General features: G+C 39.7%; 1 protein-coding gene across 1 annotated transcript in view; it reads left to right on the forward strand.

Annotated features, from left to right (window-relative positions):
- The window catches only part of LOC127577995 (von Willebrand factor C and EGF domain-containing protein-like), a 189,590-nt gene that overhangs the window by 25,294 nt on the left and 145,870 nt on the right, over positions 1-18,426 (forward strand). Inside the window, exon 3 of the mRNA XM_052029702.1 lies at positions 18,157-18,251. Within this exon, the coding sequence (XP_051885662.1) occupies positions 18,157-18,251 (95 nt within the window). The remainder of the gene's footprint in view (positions 1-18,156; positions 18,252-18,426) is intronic.

Below are 18,426 nucleotides of genomic sequence, written 5' to 3' on the forward strand. Positions count from 1 at the left end.
ATTGATTTGTCTAGCAAGATTGATGCCTGTAACTCTGTTATGGCTAGTTATATCATTCTCTTGTTTCTCACTGTCCTCTTTATCACAATATTTTCTATTATTTCCCAAAGGATGCAATTTTCACAGCTGTGTAGTTAACCGAGGTATCCTCCTTTTCCTTTATGTGAAGTGGAAATATATTTTCTTCGTTTCTGTCTTAGTGTAGCATTTCCTTTTAGATAAACTCAACTCAGTGTCCAGTTTTGTTAGTAACTTTTTGTAACATTGTTCTGATATTTGCTCAGATTTAAGTACTGTGCTCCCATGTACTAATTTCATGACTACTTCAAAGCTGATCCTCATTTGCTTAAATTCTAAATCTGTTTGGGAAGGCAATATTTTGTATTGTTTATTTGCACCAGCTACTGAAATCAGGTGGTTTGGTGGATCACGGCTATATCACTGCTCTGACACTAATTATCCAGGCTAACTGACCTGTGTACCAAATGGCATTCATAACCTAACAATTGTAGCAGAAAAAGTAGTAAAGAGGAGAGAAAATACAATGTCTGCTGCTGTAATTAATTCTTGCTCAAGAGGTGTCAACATGTTTAAAATACAAATATTTATCTTGCATGGTGTGCTTTGATTTCTTCCAGTCAACCTTTTCTCAAGCTTGTTGGTCAACCTTTGCTTTCCAGTTCCTTTCTGTATGTGAGCTGTTGTAAAGAGAGATACATATTGTTGCTGAGTTGATGGATTGGCACCCTGGCACTTTTCTCCTGGTCTTTGCTAACAGCACTCCATTATAAAATGCATGAGAGGAACCCACTGATGCCAGGCTGTGGTAGTAACTTCCACTTGGAACCTTTGGATCTGCATCCACTCAGCAAGGCTTCTATCAAACAATAAGTTGTTGCAGCTAACTCAGTACAGTGAGAATGATTGATGATTGAGCTACACAGCAGACATGTGCCAATGCTGCATGAACCATGAAATCTGGTACAAGAAACAACTGGCAGCCTCTGCAAATTTGGCTTCAGGGGCACAGTAGTCAGAAAGGGTCTAAATGCAGGGCCAATACATCAAAACATGCAGATGGAAGGATAAAATTTAATCCTCTTTTCATACAAGATAACTGATCTTAGGTTGGCTAGCTTCATTTTGTCTGAGTGTATCAGAGTGAATGAGAAAATTGGAAAAGCTAGCCAGGGGTCATGTTCCTGATCACTATCCAATCACCATTGCTTGGGAAGCTTGGCACACAAGAGATTCTTGGTAGCATGATTGAGTTCAGCTGAGACTGCCATTGTATTTGAATAGATGCTTTGACTGATGTAAAGATTAGGCACTTGGGTGAATTGTTGGTGGTTAACTGATACTTTGTTAATCACAGTCAGGATTGGAAGGGGAATGGATGTTTTAAAAAAAATGTAAACAACCTGTAGCAAGAGGATTAAATTTAAAAGTAAACCCATTACAGCACGATTTAGTTCACAAAATTGGCTCAGAATTTGTAGTAATCTGGAATCCTTTTCCTCCAGGACCTCTCTACATTTTCTTAATTCATTTTGAAGGCCGGGCCCACAAGCACACAGATAAACTGCTATCATGTTTCAGCAAGTTGCACCCATGGATGCATAATCTGTAATAAGTCTGTCAGCACTGTAGGATAAACATTAGGGGCCACCCTCCCTCACTTCAATCCTCCCAATAATTAACTCCAAAGTCATTAGGTTTCCACACTATATCAATAGATCTCTGTATTTCAAGAATGCAGCTATAAAGGGCCACGCGGGCTGCACTGATTAAAAACAATCTCACCCAGATATCAGCACCTTCCACATTGTCTACCACACTTCAAGCTCCTGGAATGTTCTGCTCACCAGTTTGCTTTTATTCAAGTTTGTGATTTTTGTTTGCATGAGTTTACTAAGGCTTGAAATTCATTACCAGTAATAGGAGCTTTTATTCTTTGGATGTTCCAGTCCTAAATTAACTAGAGCAGGATAAATGCAGAGTAGTTCGCTCCTTATGTGGTCTCCCATATATCAACCTCAGCACCTCAAACTCTGTGACTACCTGTGGGAGCTTTTCCTTTTCCACTTTAGCTCTGCTGTATCTCCAGACTGAACTATTCTGATGCAATCCTGGCTTGTCCTGATGTGGCAAATATGGACTTCCAAAAAGTAATTGATAAGGTTGTCAGGAAAATGAAGGGAAGTGTACAATGGAATTTTCCAATGGCTGGTACTTGGACCCCTGTTTTTCTTCATAAAGGCAAATGACTTGGACTTGGGTTTATGTGACATAATTTGCAGCTAACACAATTGTTGAAGGTGCAGTGAATTTTGAGGAGGATGCTAATAGACTTCTAAGGGGATATATCCGGGATAGAGGAATTGGCAGAGAAGTGGCAGATTAAATTTAATGCTGAGAAATGCAAAGTGTTTTGTTTTGATAGGAAGAATGAGAAGAGGGAATATAAACTACAGGACAAGATACTAAAAGCAATATAAGAACTAAAAGGTCCTACATGCATAGTTTGTTTAATGTTGCAGAACAGCTTGAGAAAATGGTTAACAGGTATAAGTAATGGCACAAAGTGCAGGAGCAAGGAAGTCATGATGAATCTTAACAAAATACTGATTTAGCCACAACTACAGTTTGACGCTCAGTTCTGGGCACTGTACTTCAGAAAAGTTGTAAAGGCAGAGAGGATGTGGAAGAAATTTACTTAAATTATAACAGGGAAGAGTGACCTTGGTTTTGTGAATAGACTGGAAAAGCCTGGGTTGTTTTCCTGGAAGAGTTTGCAAGGGGTTCTAACAGCAGTATTTAAAAAAAAATTCTGACAGTAGATTGTTATTTAATGCTTGTGAAAGGGAACATATGTGCAGTAGTCTCAGCACCCAAACGTTTAAAGTAAAGAAATGTGATAGCAATAAACCAGATTCTCCTGGATGCTACTTCATGTGAGAATGTACACATTTGAAGAATACCTTGGGTAAAATTGGGGTTCCTTTATTAGGGCAGTGGTTATTATGGGATGATTTTAAAAAAAGTGTTTAAAATTAAGGGATGGCATATAGAAACCACTTTACACTGATTGAAGGATCAGGGGGAGATATGCAAAGAAGAATAATTTAAGAGATGTTTACATAAATAAATGTAAACCTGTGAAATATTCGACTGAATTTAGTGATTGAAGCAGAGGCTTGTTAACTTTTAATAATTGTTCAGATAGGTTGTTGATAGAAAATGGGATAAAGTGATACTGGAATGAGACAGGCACATACTAATTTAGAACATTGCTCATGAACAGGACAAACACCAAAACAGATTTAAGTTGAATCTTAGCACTTGTAATTATATGGGCACTTTGTTTTTCTCTTTCTTAAGCCATCTTCTGCTTTCTTTACTTTCATTTCTCCTGAGTACTCTTCCTCATTGATTTTATTTCCTGCAGCCGGGTTCTATTTCCGACATCTTGCTTTTGGACTTCTTTTATTCATTTCTTGGGATCTGTGCATCACTGGTAAGGCCAGTATTTATTGCCCATCTCTAATTGCCCTTGAAAAGAAGGTGGTGAGCCATCCTTTCAACCACTATGATTTGCAGTCCTTCTAGTGATAATACTCCTGCAATGCTATTGGATGTGGAGATTCAGGATTTAGATAGTGAAGATAATGGACTAGTGAAATGCTTCCAAGTCCAGATGGTGTGTTTATCGACAGTCAATCATGTAGGTGATGTTGTTTCCATTCACCTGCTGCCCTTGTTTTTCTCAGTTGCTGAGATTGTGGATTTGGAAGATACTATCAGGGCAGCCGAGACAAGTAACTGCAGCACCAGTGGTATAGGAAATTAATGATGAGGTGCCAACCACTAAGTGGCTTTGTCCTGAATGGTGTTGATTTCTCATGTTGTTGGAGCTTTACTCATCCAGGTTTGGGTAGTCGGGAGGTGGGTCCTGCACCACAAGATACTCAGCCTCTGACCTACATTTGTAGCCACTGTATTTATGTGGCTGGTACAGTTAAGTTTTTGGTGATGATGGTGAGGGCAGGTAGGGGTGCTCTGTGATTGTAATGGCATTAAAAATCAAGGGTGAGGGATTAGACTGTCTTGTTGGAGGTGATCATTGTCTGGCACTTGTGGTGTGAATGTTACTTGCCATTTATCGGCCCATGCGTCAATGCTGTCTGGGTCTTCATGCGCACAAGCATGCACTAGCTCATTTGCTGGGGAGTTACAAATGGAATTGAATGTTGTGATATCATCAGTGACATCCTCTCTGCTGACCTAGTGATAGATGAAAGATAATTGAAGCAGCTGAGGATGGTTGGCTTGAGGACATTACTCCGAGAAACTTGCACAATGATGTCCTGGGAGTGGGATGATTGACCTCTGATAAATGCAGTCATCTTCTTTATATGGGAAAGTATCCATCCGTGAACTTTTTTCCCCCTTTATGGCTACAGACTTCAATTTTATCTCAACTCCTTGATGCCACATATAATCAAATGCTACCTTATGTCATGGTCAGTCACATTCAATGCACCACTGGAATTCAGTTCTTTGTCCATGTTTGGACAAAGGTTATTGGTGTCAAGTGGTCCTGGTGAACCCAAACTAAGTGTTGGTGGGCAAGTTATTGTTGAGTTAGTGCTGCTTGTTAGCACAGTTTTAAGATATCTTTATTAGTCACATGTACATCGAAACACACAGTGAAATACATCTTTTTGCATAGTGTTCTGGGGGCAGCCCGCAAGTGTCGCCACGCTCCTGGCGCCAACATAGCATGCCCACAACTTCCTAACCTATATGTCTTTGGAATATGGGAGGAAACCAGAGCACCCAGAGGAAACCCACGCAGACACGGAGAGAACGTACAAACTCCTTACAACAGTGGCCGGATTTGAACCCGGGTCGCTGGCACTGTAAAGCGTTACGCTAACCGCTACACTACCGTGTCTTTAATCACTTTGCTGCTGATCGAACATAGAATGATTTGGTTGTAATTAGCTGGGTTGGATTTGTCCTGCCTTTTATAAACAGGACATACCCAAGCAATTTTCCACATTGTGTTGTTGATACTACTGTTGCAAAAGTTCTGGAAAAGGTTGCCTTGAAATTAGCTCATTCTGGAGTCTAGGTCTTCAGTATATTATCCACAGTGTTTCCATGACCTTTTCTCTATGCAGTGCATTCAGCAGTTTCCTGATATTATCTGGAGTGAATCAAATTAGCTGGAGACTAAGCTCTGTGATGGTGGGGATCTCTCCACTCTTGACCTCTGACTGAACAAGGCTATGAATACACAGATCTTGCTTTTTAACAATCATGTGAGGGACCCTTTGATTGTGGGGAAGGGGATGTTCTTGGAGCATCTTCCTCTTATTTAATCAGCACCATTCAGGTGCAGAGCTTTGTTCTGATTTGTTAAGTGTGATGTTGCTTTGCTCTTTCTGTTACATGCTGCTTTTGCTGTTTTGCATGCATGTGTTACAGCTTCACCAGGTTGGTATGGTAGTGCTGTTCCTGGCATGCCCTTCTACATTCCTCATTGGACCTGGATTAATACCCTGGCATGAAAGCAGTCGTAGGCTCAGGGGTCTACTGGGCCACGAGGTTACATATTGTGATGGTGTATACTTTCCCTGCTTCTCATGGTCTACAGTTCCAAAGGCATGCTGAATTTTGAGCTGCTGGATCTGTACTGAGTCTATCCCATTTCCTTCATTCAACTGGGATGCACATTTAACGATCTCACATTTTTAAAATAGAATCCATATTTGTAACAATTGAAACATCAGTGCTGGAGTGCCCTGTGACATTGCCAGTTCATAAATTTGCCTTTCATTCATCACCAATCCTGCTTTTTATCTTGACAGTGGAAATACATTTGCAATGTTGTTTTTCAATTTCCCTGTAGACTGAATACTTGCTTCAGGTACAATCAATGAAATTTGGATTGCTCTGCTTTTTCTCTGCACCCCTGATTCCATTTCATCTTAAACAGTATTTTTGTTTCAAAAAGGACTTCTATAAAGCATCTGGTTTCTCAGCTTGCTGATTGGACACAATACTAAAATTCACTGCTCCATTATCAGAATAGTGGAGGCAGTGGGATTTTCAGGTACTTGGGGTGGGGGGGGGGGGAACAGCAAAGTGATCCCAGATAATTTGAAAATGACTGAAGAACAGTGTGATAAGGTGGTTACACTAGCAAATTCAAATAACTTGGGTATGAAGCAGAGGTCATCAAAATCTTTGCAGCTTGAAGCATCTAGGTAATAAGGAGAAATAGATGCACAAAAAATAGAAATCTATTTTTTGAATAGAAGTATGTAATTCCATGAAATTGCGCAGAGGAGCAATGCTATCAACGAAGCAAGAAACCTGCTAATGCAACTACCAGTCTGATCAAAGAATCTGACTGTAACACATCATTAGGCCTGTGTTTCCCACCACCACCACCCCTATTAATGCCCACTAAGTGAAGGATTGTGAAATACTTGTCATGTATCTTTGTTAGTGCTTAGTGACCACCATTTTGGGAAGCTGATGGTTGTATTAAATGACGTTTCTGTGGTTTGATCATTTTTAATTTTGGAGATAGTTGTTCTAATCTTTGGAAATGTATTAGATGTAGTATTTGCATGGTTTTTCTCAAACTTCTGCAGTTCTTCTGTGGCAGCTAACAACATTGCGGATATCTTAATAGAAATTGAAACAACTGGACATCCCAAGACATAGGAATAATGGATTCCACCATCTTGCTAAGGTGAAGGTGACTTATGACTATTAAATGCTTTTGAACTTGATCTTTTGTGCCCCATTTTAATTCATCTTAGGGTCCCTGGCTAATTGCTTATTCATTGCAATAGCTTCAATCATTCAATGAAGTGTGTCATTTCTAAAGGTACTAGTGTGATGAGGGTTGTAATTGGATCCTGATGAACACATTAACTACTTGGCCAAGTAACTATGTACATGAGCCAGGGACTATAAACTCCAAATTCTTATAAGTGCCTGGCAAGCCTTCAACTCATCACCCACTCAGTCATGCAGTCAGCAGCTCATTTGAAGTAACACAAAACACTCAACAAAGGCAATTATTTAATGGAATGGTTTTGGTTTCTGATATGTGCTGTTGCACCTGGGCTTATGTTTGTCCTGGATTGATTGTAAACTTCAAAATGCAATTTTGAATTGCATTTCGAATTACATTTTGCTTTTTATTGGGAATTCTGTAGACTGGCCAAGAATGAAAATCAGCTAGAGGGTGATATTTGATTCCTTTGGGATTCTGAACAACATCAGTGAATAATTTATTTGATCGTTTGGGAATTATGAAATTGGAATGAATGGGAAATAGTCTGGAAATTTGGAATGGAATGTTTGCTATCTATTTGTTAGCAGTTCTTTTCATTGTATTTTAATTTAGGAGACTTGACTTACAGTCTCCCATACACTTCAGTCACACATGCTGTAAGTTCTCATTGAACATTATATCAGATGAATTGCATGTGTTTGCCAAAGCCACTGCAATCCTGCCCTGATTTCTCTCCACCAACCTGTGTACATTGGATAAGGAGGAGATTGAGCTTGGCTTTGAGGCACCTCATAATTGAATTGCCTCACTTTCTGGATTCATACTTGGAGTGGTCACTTGAGCAGCATACCTGTGGATACCCGTATGATGCTGGGCCCCAGCAGAAAAAAAATGAAGACTATATTAGAGTAGACTGAAAAATGTGCCAATGAATTAATCACCTTTGTAAGTGAATAGACGGTAACCTTGCACATTCTCTACTGAGCCTCTTCCTATCTTGCTTGCCTTTCATTTCTTTTGTTCCATACTGTATTTTCTTCACATGAACACATTTATGGAACTGACCCAGAGTTGGTTAGAGTGACTGACAGTAATTATGACTACAGAAACCAGCCTTCAGAATATTTAGTCAATGGGAATGGGAACCAGATGTTTTTCAGGTGATATCGGACTGCTCAGTGGGTCACTTCCTAGCAAAACAGAGCCTCTGTAGGATAAACATCATTACAGTGTAATAACTGCAATAAAAAAAGATTAACAGCATGAGCTTTTATTGGAATAGAAGTCTTCATTCACAGCTTTTTAGAAGTGTTTTGGAAAAGGTTACTCAGTCTGCAGAAACAAGCACTTAAAGGAGTTTGCAGGGCTCCTGCAAGATATTTAAGAAAACTTTTTTCATTCAGTTTGGTCAGTCTCTGAGAAGTGTTGGAACTGAATGACACTATTTGTTATTCTTTTCTCTTAAAGGGGCTCCAACCTGAAGAAATTGTGCTTTGGCAAAACTTTTGTCTTTATTTGCCATTCTATGATATTGTATCTTGCATGTCATTTCATTCAAAGGGCTTAAACTCTTCTGCTGCTTCCCTCTGGTTAACTTGTTTTGAAATATTTTTTGATGGACAGCCCCTATTGTGTCCACTAAGACTGCCATGCTGCCTCGCTCTTTGCCTCGCTTGGCAGTCTCTTGGGATCAAGGATGGTCTGCTTCCACTCCAGTTCTTTGGATTCAACATGGGACCCACAGACTCTTCCACTGGTCAGCAGGAACTGGCTTAATAGGATGCACATGGAGGTACTTTGGGAAGCGGCTCTTAATGCTAGGCTTCTTTTAAGGTACCAGTGAAAGGATTCAATGTTCTCAGTGCCATTCTAAGTGTTCTTGGGCTAGGGATTCCCAAGTCAATGAGGATGTTACACTTTTTTAAGCAGGCTTTGAGAACATCCTTGAGTCATTTCCTCTGCAATTCCACTTGGTAAACTCTGTGATGAAGTCAGAGCAGAGTATCTGTTTTTGGAGTCTGGTGTTGGCGTGTGAACAACGTGACTTCCCTGTTGGATCCAAATGAGTGTAATTAAGGCTGCAGTACTGGGTGTGCTGGCCTAGAACAAGATACTGACATTCATTCTGTTATTGTACTGGTGGATTTGGAGGATTTAACAGACAGCAGTTGCTGTACCATGCAGCACTTGAGGTGCCTGATGTTGGTAGTCAATGCCTCGGAGGCAGACAGGCAACCAACCAGGGATTACTGCTGCTAGGTAGGCCATGAACTTTGAGGTCTTGAATTACCTCTCATTTCCGAAGGTTGTTCTAGTGTGTGGAATGTGAATGTCAATTTCACCATGGATATCTGCCTTCGTTGAGAGATGGTGCCCAAAATAGAGGAAATTGTTCATATTTTCCATGGTCTCTGCATGTACCTATATTGTCAGAGGGCTGGCTGGCATACGACCTTTTATTGGCAGGTGTTAAGTGTAAAGCTTGGAGCTTGGGCTCTGTGCACATATGCAAATGTCATACTGTAGCATGATGGATGAGGTTGCAGTGATTTTTTTTATGGAGTAGCAGTAATGCAGTGTGTACAGTTTCCAAAGGACTCACCTTGCTTGGAGCTAAGAACAGAGAAGAGCTTATCAAGGACAGAGAGGCCTGTTAGAAAGAGCACTTTGAAGTACTCTTCAACCTTAACTCTCTCCTTGCCACGAGTGTCCTTGTCTTCACCCACTGCAAACTATCCAGAACTTCATTCAGAAGTCCATAACCTCATATCCCAGATCTTGGAAGAGCACAACATCCCAGGCAACCTCAGAGATGCCATGATCATGACTACCTGTACCAAAGTGGACAAATCTGATTGCAGCAACTGCAGGTGAACTTCTACTGTTTGCCATGTGGAAAGACATCAACAGGGTCCTCCTCAGCCATCTCTTTTCAATGGCCAAGGAACTGCTCCATGAATCATAGTGTGGATTCCATCCATCTAGACACACAGTGGATGTGGACTTCTCAGCATAACAATGCCAAGAGAAATGCAGGAAGTGGCATCAATTGCCATGCAGGGTCCTTTTTAGATCTCCAAAATCCTTTGTCTCTGTCAATCAAGCGGAACTCTTGGAGCATGTTTTTCAAATCTGACTGCCCCAGAAACTTATCTTGATCTTCCATCTGTCATGTGATGGCATACAGACTGTGATCTTAACTAATAAGTCTACAACAAACTCAATCTCTGTGCAAGCTGGTGTCAAGAAAAGCTTCATTGCCCCATCCTTACCCCCTACATTTTACTCCATCTTTCTCACTGTAATGCCACTCCACCTTCTTTCCAACAAGCTTCTCATTGAAATGGAGCTGGTTGACAGGACAATTGGACCAACTTGTTCCACAGTAGAATAGGCACATAGAAGAAGAAGGCAACCACAGCTATTCTTGTTTTAAAACCAGCTTTAAGGGTCATTATATTTTCCTCGCTCGCTGGAGCGTTCAAATTCTTAACTATGTAAAATGGCTGATTTATGCATGTTTCCCTTCACGTGAAAGAGCTGAGTCTTGCTGGGTTCTACCAGATGTGGACAGCGTCTAATATACAATCTGTGTCGGTTTTCACTGTTGACCAGACAGGTTCGTCTGTGGCATTGAGCACGGGGATGGTAGGGGACAGTTTGGAATTTGGACTGAGTCCCAACACCTTCAGTAGGTAGGAGTTGTTAGACTATGAACTCTGGCTGATATTCCTTTTCTATATACAGTGATATTGAGAACAATGCCTGCCATAGCTGAAAACAGCCCAGCCCCATGAAGGAAAGCAGGATCTTTCTTGTATACGTGCACTCATCTTGCAGCATCACTTGCGAAATGTCAACTTTGTTTCTCGAGAAAATTTAATAAAGGGTTTAGGTCTGTAAACAGGGCAGTACTCATATTGAAAAGTGAAGGTAAGGTAATTGAACAAGTAGTAATCAGATATCTTGCAAATGAATTCCAAAAACCCTGCACATTGCAGAAACAATGAAGGATTACGAGGTATCCAGTTTTGATTCCATAGGAAAGAAGGGTTAAGAATTGGGGGTTGATGGGTTGATTTTGGTGCTCTGTAATTTCAGAACTATGAAGAGTATATAGGTGATGTTTTATTAACTTAGAAGAAGAAAGTTCAAAGAAGAAATCACCAGAGACAAAGACAGAATAAGCATTGTAACAGGAGATTTGAATGCTGTCATAATTACCAGGCAACAAACTTTCAATGGTGAAAGCCCCTTGAGCAATAGAGATCAATTCTCTGATGGTGAGGTAGATATTATATCCTGCTCTATCCTTGTATGGTGCCAAATGCATTCCTTTAAGCAGAAAACATGAGTTTATGAATGTGATTTCAGCTCAGACTAATCTTCTCCATTTTGGCCCCCTACCTCACCAACAACCATTCTTATGTCTGTATAAGACAACTGCCAATATCCAATGGAGATGGAAATTCTTAATTTATAATGCTCTGTTGGGAAGTGCATTTCTGCATTTTTGCAAAGGGAGAAGATGTTGCTCTGTAGTGCAAAACAGTTCCTATGTTGGCTTGATAATCGCAGCATATCAATTTTCATACTTGATGTGAATTGCAATGCATAGCAAAGTAGCTTGCTTTTCTCCCCTTGATGGTTTAATTGTCTCACCTGTTACTGATATTTGGTTAATTGTCAGCAGTAAATATTTCCACCGAGATGGAGGGAGTTGAATAGAGCAAGACCCCATTTCACAAATGAGTCAATTTTTGGTGAGATTGTGAGCCTTCTCTGTCATGTTGAGGAGTAGGCTTGCAGCTTCATCTTGTGTCTTACAGATGGAGATGGACTGAGTTGCATGAATTCTGAAAGTTTAGGAAGTTCTCTGTTCTTCAACATTTTCTAATAACCTGATAAGATTCATTGATCATATTTCTTCTGAATGACCAATATTTGTATCCTAGAATGGGCATTGGGAATCAAAGGAGATAATGTACGTTACAAATTAGTTATTATACTTCTTGCTCTTTTTTTCTCGCTTAGTAGAGGCATTTCCTGCTGTCACGGGATAAATATGTTCAGAATTGTGCAGATGACAAATCCTTTTTTGAAGTAATATTGTTCTTCATCTCTATCTTCAGTATCTCAATCAGCAAATGATAAAATTGCCAATACAGAATGATAAATGGGTATGAACATGTTGAAGTTCTGATGCTGTGACATACAGGGAATGCTCACAAGAATGGTAGTCTGATTACAAAAAGCGAATGTTTGCATACTTTTGTCCTGCATTACAAATTTTTGTAGTTGGAGGCAAAGTTGCTGTGGTTGTTGGAGTAAATCTACCCACAAAAATCCAACAATATCTGTCTCATAAATCTTACTTCTGTTAATGTTACTTGGTGTCAGGCTTCAGTTGTAGGGAATGTCTCAAAGCTGTCAATCACGTTCTCACAATAAACCAAAAAGTAAAAATCATTAAGGTTGAAATTGAAATATCAGAACTTACACCAGAAGTTATTGTGAGATATTATCTGCTTATTATATTCGAATTTATTCTCAGATTACAAATTGGAGTAAGATAGTGGCCTTTTTCTGTGGAATAATTTTGGTTCCATTTATTAGAATCATATATAGGAGGCCATTCAGCTTATTGTAGGATTGATTTGATGGAACGATTTTCAAGTTAGTGTTGAACACCTGCATTCTATTGCTTTGCTTTCGAGCCTTCCTACTTGCTCAGTACATTTTCAGACATGTGCTTATTTATCAATAATTTTCTACAGTGTGATAAATGTGATATTTAAGCCAAACGGCAATGACAAATATTGACATCAGTCTGCTTCTGAGAAAAATCTTTGACCTTAAACATTAACACTGTTTCTCTCTCCACAAATGCTGCCTGACCAACAGAGTATTTTCAGCATTTTCTTTTTTTATTTCAGATTTCCAGCATCTGCAGCTTTTTAGTTTCCCTTGACATCAATGTCAATTGGGTGCAGTTTAAGGAAACACCAGCAGAGGGAGTGCTTATTGAGTGTAACAGTAGGAACCAGTGGAGATTTTGGCTTTGAGAGGAATGTGTAACAAACGAGCAGAAAGCAGCTTTGGATGGGGGACACAAACTTAAATAAAAGGAGAATGGAGCCTCAATATTGTTGGTATTGTCTGAATCTACCCTGAAGGAATCTGAATACATCAGCTATAAACTTGCTAAGATCTGGAAGTACATGTAATTGTGGTTGACCTCACTAATGATCAACTGTAAGAGGAAAGTGGTCATTGGTGGCAGAATTCATAGAAAGTTTGGGATTCCATATTTCTTGTAAATGATGATTTTGTTGGATCAAGTCTGTTTGATTTTGGTGGTGGGGTTGGCAGTGGGCAATTAAAAAAAACAATACATGAAAAGGTGACAATCCTTCACGAATTTGCATCCGAATTTCATTTGGAACTTGTATTCCTTTTTCCAGTTGTCTACTTTTGCCTGTTTCTTAATTGCTCTGCTTGTCGTACCATCTCTCATTCAGCTTCATAAGATCATGAAGGGACTGTGCTTCCCTGCTATTCTGGTATGTTCTACATTCAGTTGCAAAGTAGGCAAGTGTGCCAACTATCTTGCATCTGGAAGGTTCCATGAACAAGTTTTTAGTGTGTTGGTGGAAATAAATATTGTTTGCACACAAAATGGGATTATAACAGAGGTTTTGTAACCCAACTAATAACACAGAAATCTGGACTAATGATCTGAAAACACAAATTCAAAGCCCAACCAGCTGGGAAATTTACATTCCGATAACTAAATTAAGCTGGAATAAAAAGCCAACACGATCATCATGTAACATTTCTTTAAGAAATGTAAAAACTCAAGGAGGAAGGTAGCATAGCTGTGACGAATGAGAAATTAAAGATTAAAGGAAAAGAAAAGAGCATTTTGCTAAAAAAAAATGTGCCAAGCCTGAGGATTGGGAGGGTTTTAGAATTCAGAAAACTATAACCAAGAAATTAATAGAAATAGAAAATTGAATAGGAATTTGCAGGAGACATAAAAGCAGACTGCAAATACTTTGACAGGTGTGGCTCCACTACTTACAGGCAGACGTGAACCATAATGGGGAATAAGGAAATGATAGAGCCATTAAAAAAGTACTTGGTAATTAGTCTTCATTGTAGAAGATGAAAACAATTCCAGAAATGGTGGGAACGAAAAAGCGAGTGAGAATGAGGAATTTAAGAAATTTCCAGTGATTTAATCAAAGAAAGTAAGGACTAGGCAATTCCCTTACTGACAGAGTACACAAAATTAGCCAAGTACAAGGCAGAATGGAGGAGCATTGTTAAGACATCTGAAATGTTCAGCAGTTGGGGTGACCTCTGGATTAATTTGACGAGAGAAATAGTATCAGGAAAATGAATAGGATGTAATTCTTACAAACCTGTGGAATTAGTAGTCTAAATTCTAGGCATTAAAATTAGATAGTTATAGAGACGCTGGCTGCATTGGATTTGAATTTATGAAATTCACAAGATTTTAAAATGGTCCATGTGGATTGGAAGGTGGAAAATATAACCCTGTTTCTCTAGAAAGGAGGGTGAGAGAAAATAGGGGAGGATAAATGAAATCTGAAATGCCAGAAGAAGGGAGAGGAAAAAATAACTCAGTGCCGAAAATATGGTGCAGGAGGTTGGAGTGGCTGATTGGAGTCCTGCAGGCTGCAACTTGTCTATCCATGATGTTCCTAAAACTTGTGCTGAACTTCAATATAACAGTGTAGGAGGCCTAAGGCAGAGGTCAGAGTCAGATGGAGAATTAAGGTCACAGGGAAATGGAAAGCAATGTTTGTGGAGGAGGTAGAGAGGCCACAGAGGGAGGTAAGAATGTGAGTATGGACAGAACAGATGGAACATAAGTGGAGACGTATGAAATTATGCATTGTGGGAATACAAAATCTTTTTTTAGAAAGGGAGACATTGGTATTCAGAGGGACCTGGAATCCTTCCATACAAAATCAAGGCAAGTTAAGATGCAGGAACAGCAAGCAATTTGAGTTTGTTAACCTTTTTACTGCAAATGGATTGGATTAAAAGTAAGGCTATCTACACAGAAATACAAATGCTTAAACCAAGGATTGAGCATAAACGTTTTCACACATCAGCATGTACTGCTGGCTCTTCCTCTCCTAAGGCCAAACAAGGATGGTGGTGGGGGTACAATTCATTGTAGGCTTACCAGCACTCTTTGGGCACCCTCTGGTGCATTTTATGTGTGGATAGTACGGAGCGCTTGGAGCTTCTCTGGGATTCTTCACGTGCGTATTTGTGTTGAATGGGAGGGAGGGATCAGGGCGTACTTCTTGGTGTGGGTGGGGATTATTCCATTGGCAGAGGTTGGAAATTCCTTGGACTGGTCAGCTTACTGTGGGCATGGGATCCCTAACTGTAACATTTGAGAATATAGCTCTGGTAACTTTCGTGTGCAGACTGGAAACAATTTTGTTGATACCATACAAACCTGGTGCATGTTGATCTTGTCAGGGTCTGTCCTCAGTGAGTTTTGTCCTTGGCTATCAAAAGCTCCAATTATCCACAACCATTTGGCAAGAACAATTCTAAGCTTTTATGTGAAAAGCTTAGACAACTTGTATAATAATGAGCTATGGCACTGTGCATTTTACTTGAAATTTCTCACACAAACATTTGGAATTGTCTTGGCCAAAAGGATGTGGGCAATTGGAGCTTTCAAAATTCAGGTTAATATATTTTTGTCAGTTAAGAGTTATGAAGGTAATAAAACAGACAATGCTGGAAACACTCAGCAGGTCTGGCAGCATCTGTGGAAAGAGAAGCTGAGTTATTGTTTCAGGTCAAATACCCTTCATCACAACTAAGAGAGAGAAAACTAGCTTGTTTTGAATTGCAGAGAGGGTGTGGTGGGATCGGTAGGATAAAAAGAATATCTCTCAGCTTGCCATGGTGATAAACTGTTGATGATGCCATCTGATCGATACCTTAATGAGGGTAATTAGAGAAAGAAAAAACAGTGAAAGGTAATATGTAAAAGCTGTGAAATGCAGGTCAGAGTCGTAGGAAGTGCCCAACAGATTGGGCAGTTTTGGTGGAGAGACAAACTGAATTCATGCATAACTACCCAGTTCTGTTATGAACAGAAAAAGCAAGTTATCTGAAATTGTTGAATTCAGTACTAGATCTGGAAATTGGATGTTGAGACGCTGTTCCTTGTGTTTACACTGGGCCTCATTGGAACAGTGCAGGAGTCCACAAACAAGTCAAAGCAGGAGGGGATGATGAATTAAAGATTCTTTTTAAAAGAGCATTGAAGAGTATGAGATAAGGTTGGGTAAATGAGGTTCAGGTACAAATCAACCATGTTATCACTGAATGGCAAAGCAGACGGCGAGATGAATAACCTAATCTTGTTATTATTTTCTTAACTAAATGGATAATTTGTGCTTTTGAAATTGGGTGGGAAGCTTAGTTGAAACCAGACCAGTTTGAAATAACAAGATTATCTTGTATCTCAGGACTCTGCATATGCAACAATTTCAAATGATACAAAAAGTTGAACTTGAGGATCTTGTCTGTGGCTGTGGTACTTCACAAAGTTGCACAACAAGCAATGGAATTCATACCAGGGTATTAAATATATTAGATGTTGGCTCATATAGTAAGGCATTTGGAAATACAGTACTCCATTAAGGACCTTCATGAAAAGAATAAATGAGAAAAGGCATCTTGCATCATCGTCAAAAAGTGAAAATTACTCATTTGTTCCTTAGGTTACATACTTCACAGTCAATGAGTTAAATTTGAAATGCTGCTGTTAACATAGCTAAAGGCAGCAATTATTTTGAACATAACAGTTTTCTACAAATGTCAACATACTAACTGGTTGAATTGCTTTTGGTATTGGTTAAGGGATAGCTTTTGGCCAGGATATTATAAGAACTCATTGTTCTACAGATAATTCCATGAGAACAAATAACTCTCTGAGTAATAGACACAACCTCAGTTTAATATTTCATCTGAAAAGCTGTACCATTGACAATGCAACATTTCTCAATACTTCCACTGAAGTGGTAGCTTGTGTTCTATGTTCAGATCTCTGGCATGGGATTTGACAGTGAACATACAAAGGAAATGTTCAGAAGCCATCTCCATTGGAAACTGTCATTGATGAAGGGACTATCAGAAATTCTCAAGCCGTATCCGCACTTTATTCCTCAACTAGCCACAGTCTCAGAACTAATACCAGATAGTGAGGAAATGTGCAAAATTCCAGTAATTCAACGTGGAAAATAATTGCAACAGCTTCACTGTTTAGTGGTATTACCACATTGTATGTTGATAAAGAGAAAGTTTAAAATTGTATGTGTCTGAGAGAGAGAGTGAGATCAATTATTTAGAAGCTCCCGAATCTGATCCATCTGGCCCTTTACCCCTTCTCTTTCCCCTCCCCCACCTTCATGACCTGCCCATCACCCACACCTTCCTCCCTCTGGTTTCCCCACTTCCTTCCCTTTATTCTACGGCCTACTGTCCTCTCCTATCAAATTCCATCTTCAGTCCTTTGCCTCTTCCACGTATCACCTCCTAGCCTCTCGCATCATTCCCACTTGCCCCCATCCCCCACCTATCTACCTTCCTCCTCTCACCTGGATCCACCTATCACCCGCCAGCTCGTGCTTCTCCCCCTCCCCTCACTCTTTTATTCTGGCTTCTGCCCTCTTTCTTTCCAGTCCTGATGGAGGGTCTCAGCCAGAAACGTCAACTGTTCATTTCCCTCCATAGACGCTGCCTGACCTGCTGAGTTCCTCCAGCATTTTGTGTATGTTGCTCTAAAATTTATGGACTCTGAGTTTAAAAGTAGCTGCTTTCATCTTTGAAAGAAATATGACCTCTTAAATGTATTCAATATTAACAATCAGCAATTGGGCATTTCTTTTATGTCAATATAAAAAAAATTGTTGTGCACTAAGCAATATATCCTTGCAGAACTGCTGTGGCTAAACTAAGATGCTGGTTTGAATAGGCAACCTGATGGCTTTAGTTTGTAAAGGGCAATTGTAAATTGGTGAGGTTGAAGGACAGATCTCATAACAATTGTGCTTGCAAGCATTTCTTGCTCAGCCAAGCCAGATTAACTGGCCACTTCTGTGAGCAAATGGGCTTTCATGTTTGCCCACAAAACTGTAAGTGAATTAACTTCTTAGCTTATCTTTGGCAGTGCACTCTTTTGGCAATATTATGTAAATGTAGCTTGTTCAGTCTTCTGATGATACAGAGCAAGATCTCTGTGAGGCATTTCTTTGTTCTTTTGTTTGCAGGTATCGCCATGGTCCTCATATGTGCCAATCACGATATGCGAATGGGTGCTGCCTTGGATGGAGCCCAACACTGGGCAGTGGACTGTGTGTGATACGTAAGTGACAAGATGAAGGAAATTCTTCAGATTTGGCTTCACTTTCTCTCCAAAATCTGTATGCTGCTGTCCAATCACTTCTGTTTTGGTTAAACATTCTTTCAACGCACATCTATATTGAGTGAAGGGTAAAGGCATTTTCTTGTGACAAGGGCATCTCTTACCTGCACAGACA

The sequence above is a fragment of the Pristis pectinata genome, chromosome 14, assembly GCF_009764475.1.
Source record: "Pristis pectinata isolate sPriPec2 chromosome 14, sPriPec2.1.pri, whole genome shotgun sequence".
Classification (NCBI taxonomy): Eukaryota; Metazoa; Chordata; class Chondrichthyes; order Rhinopristiformes; family Pristidae; genus Pristis; species Pristis pectinata.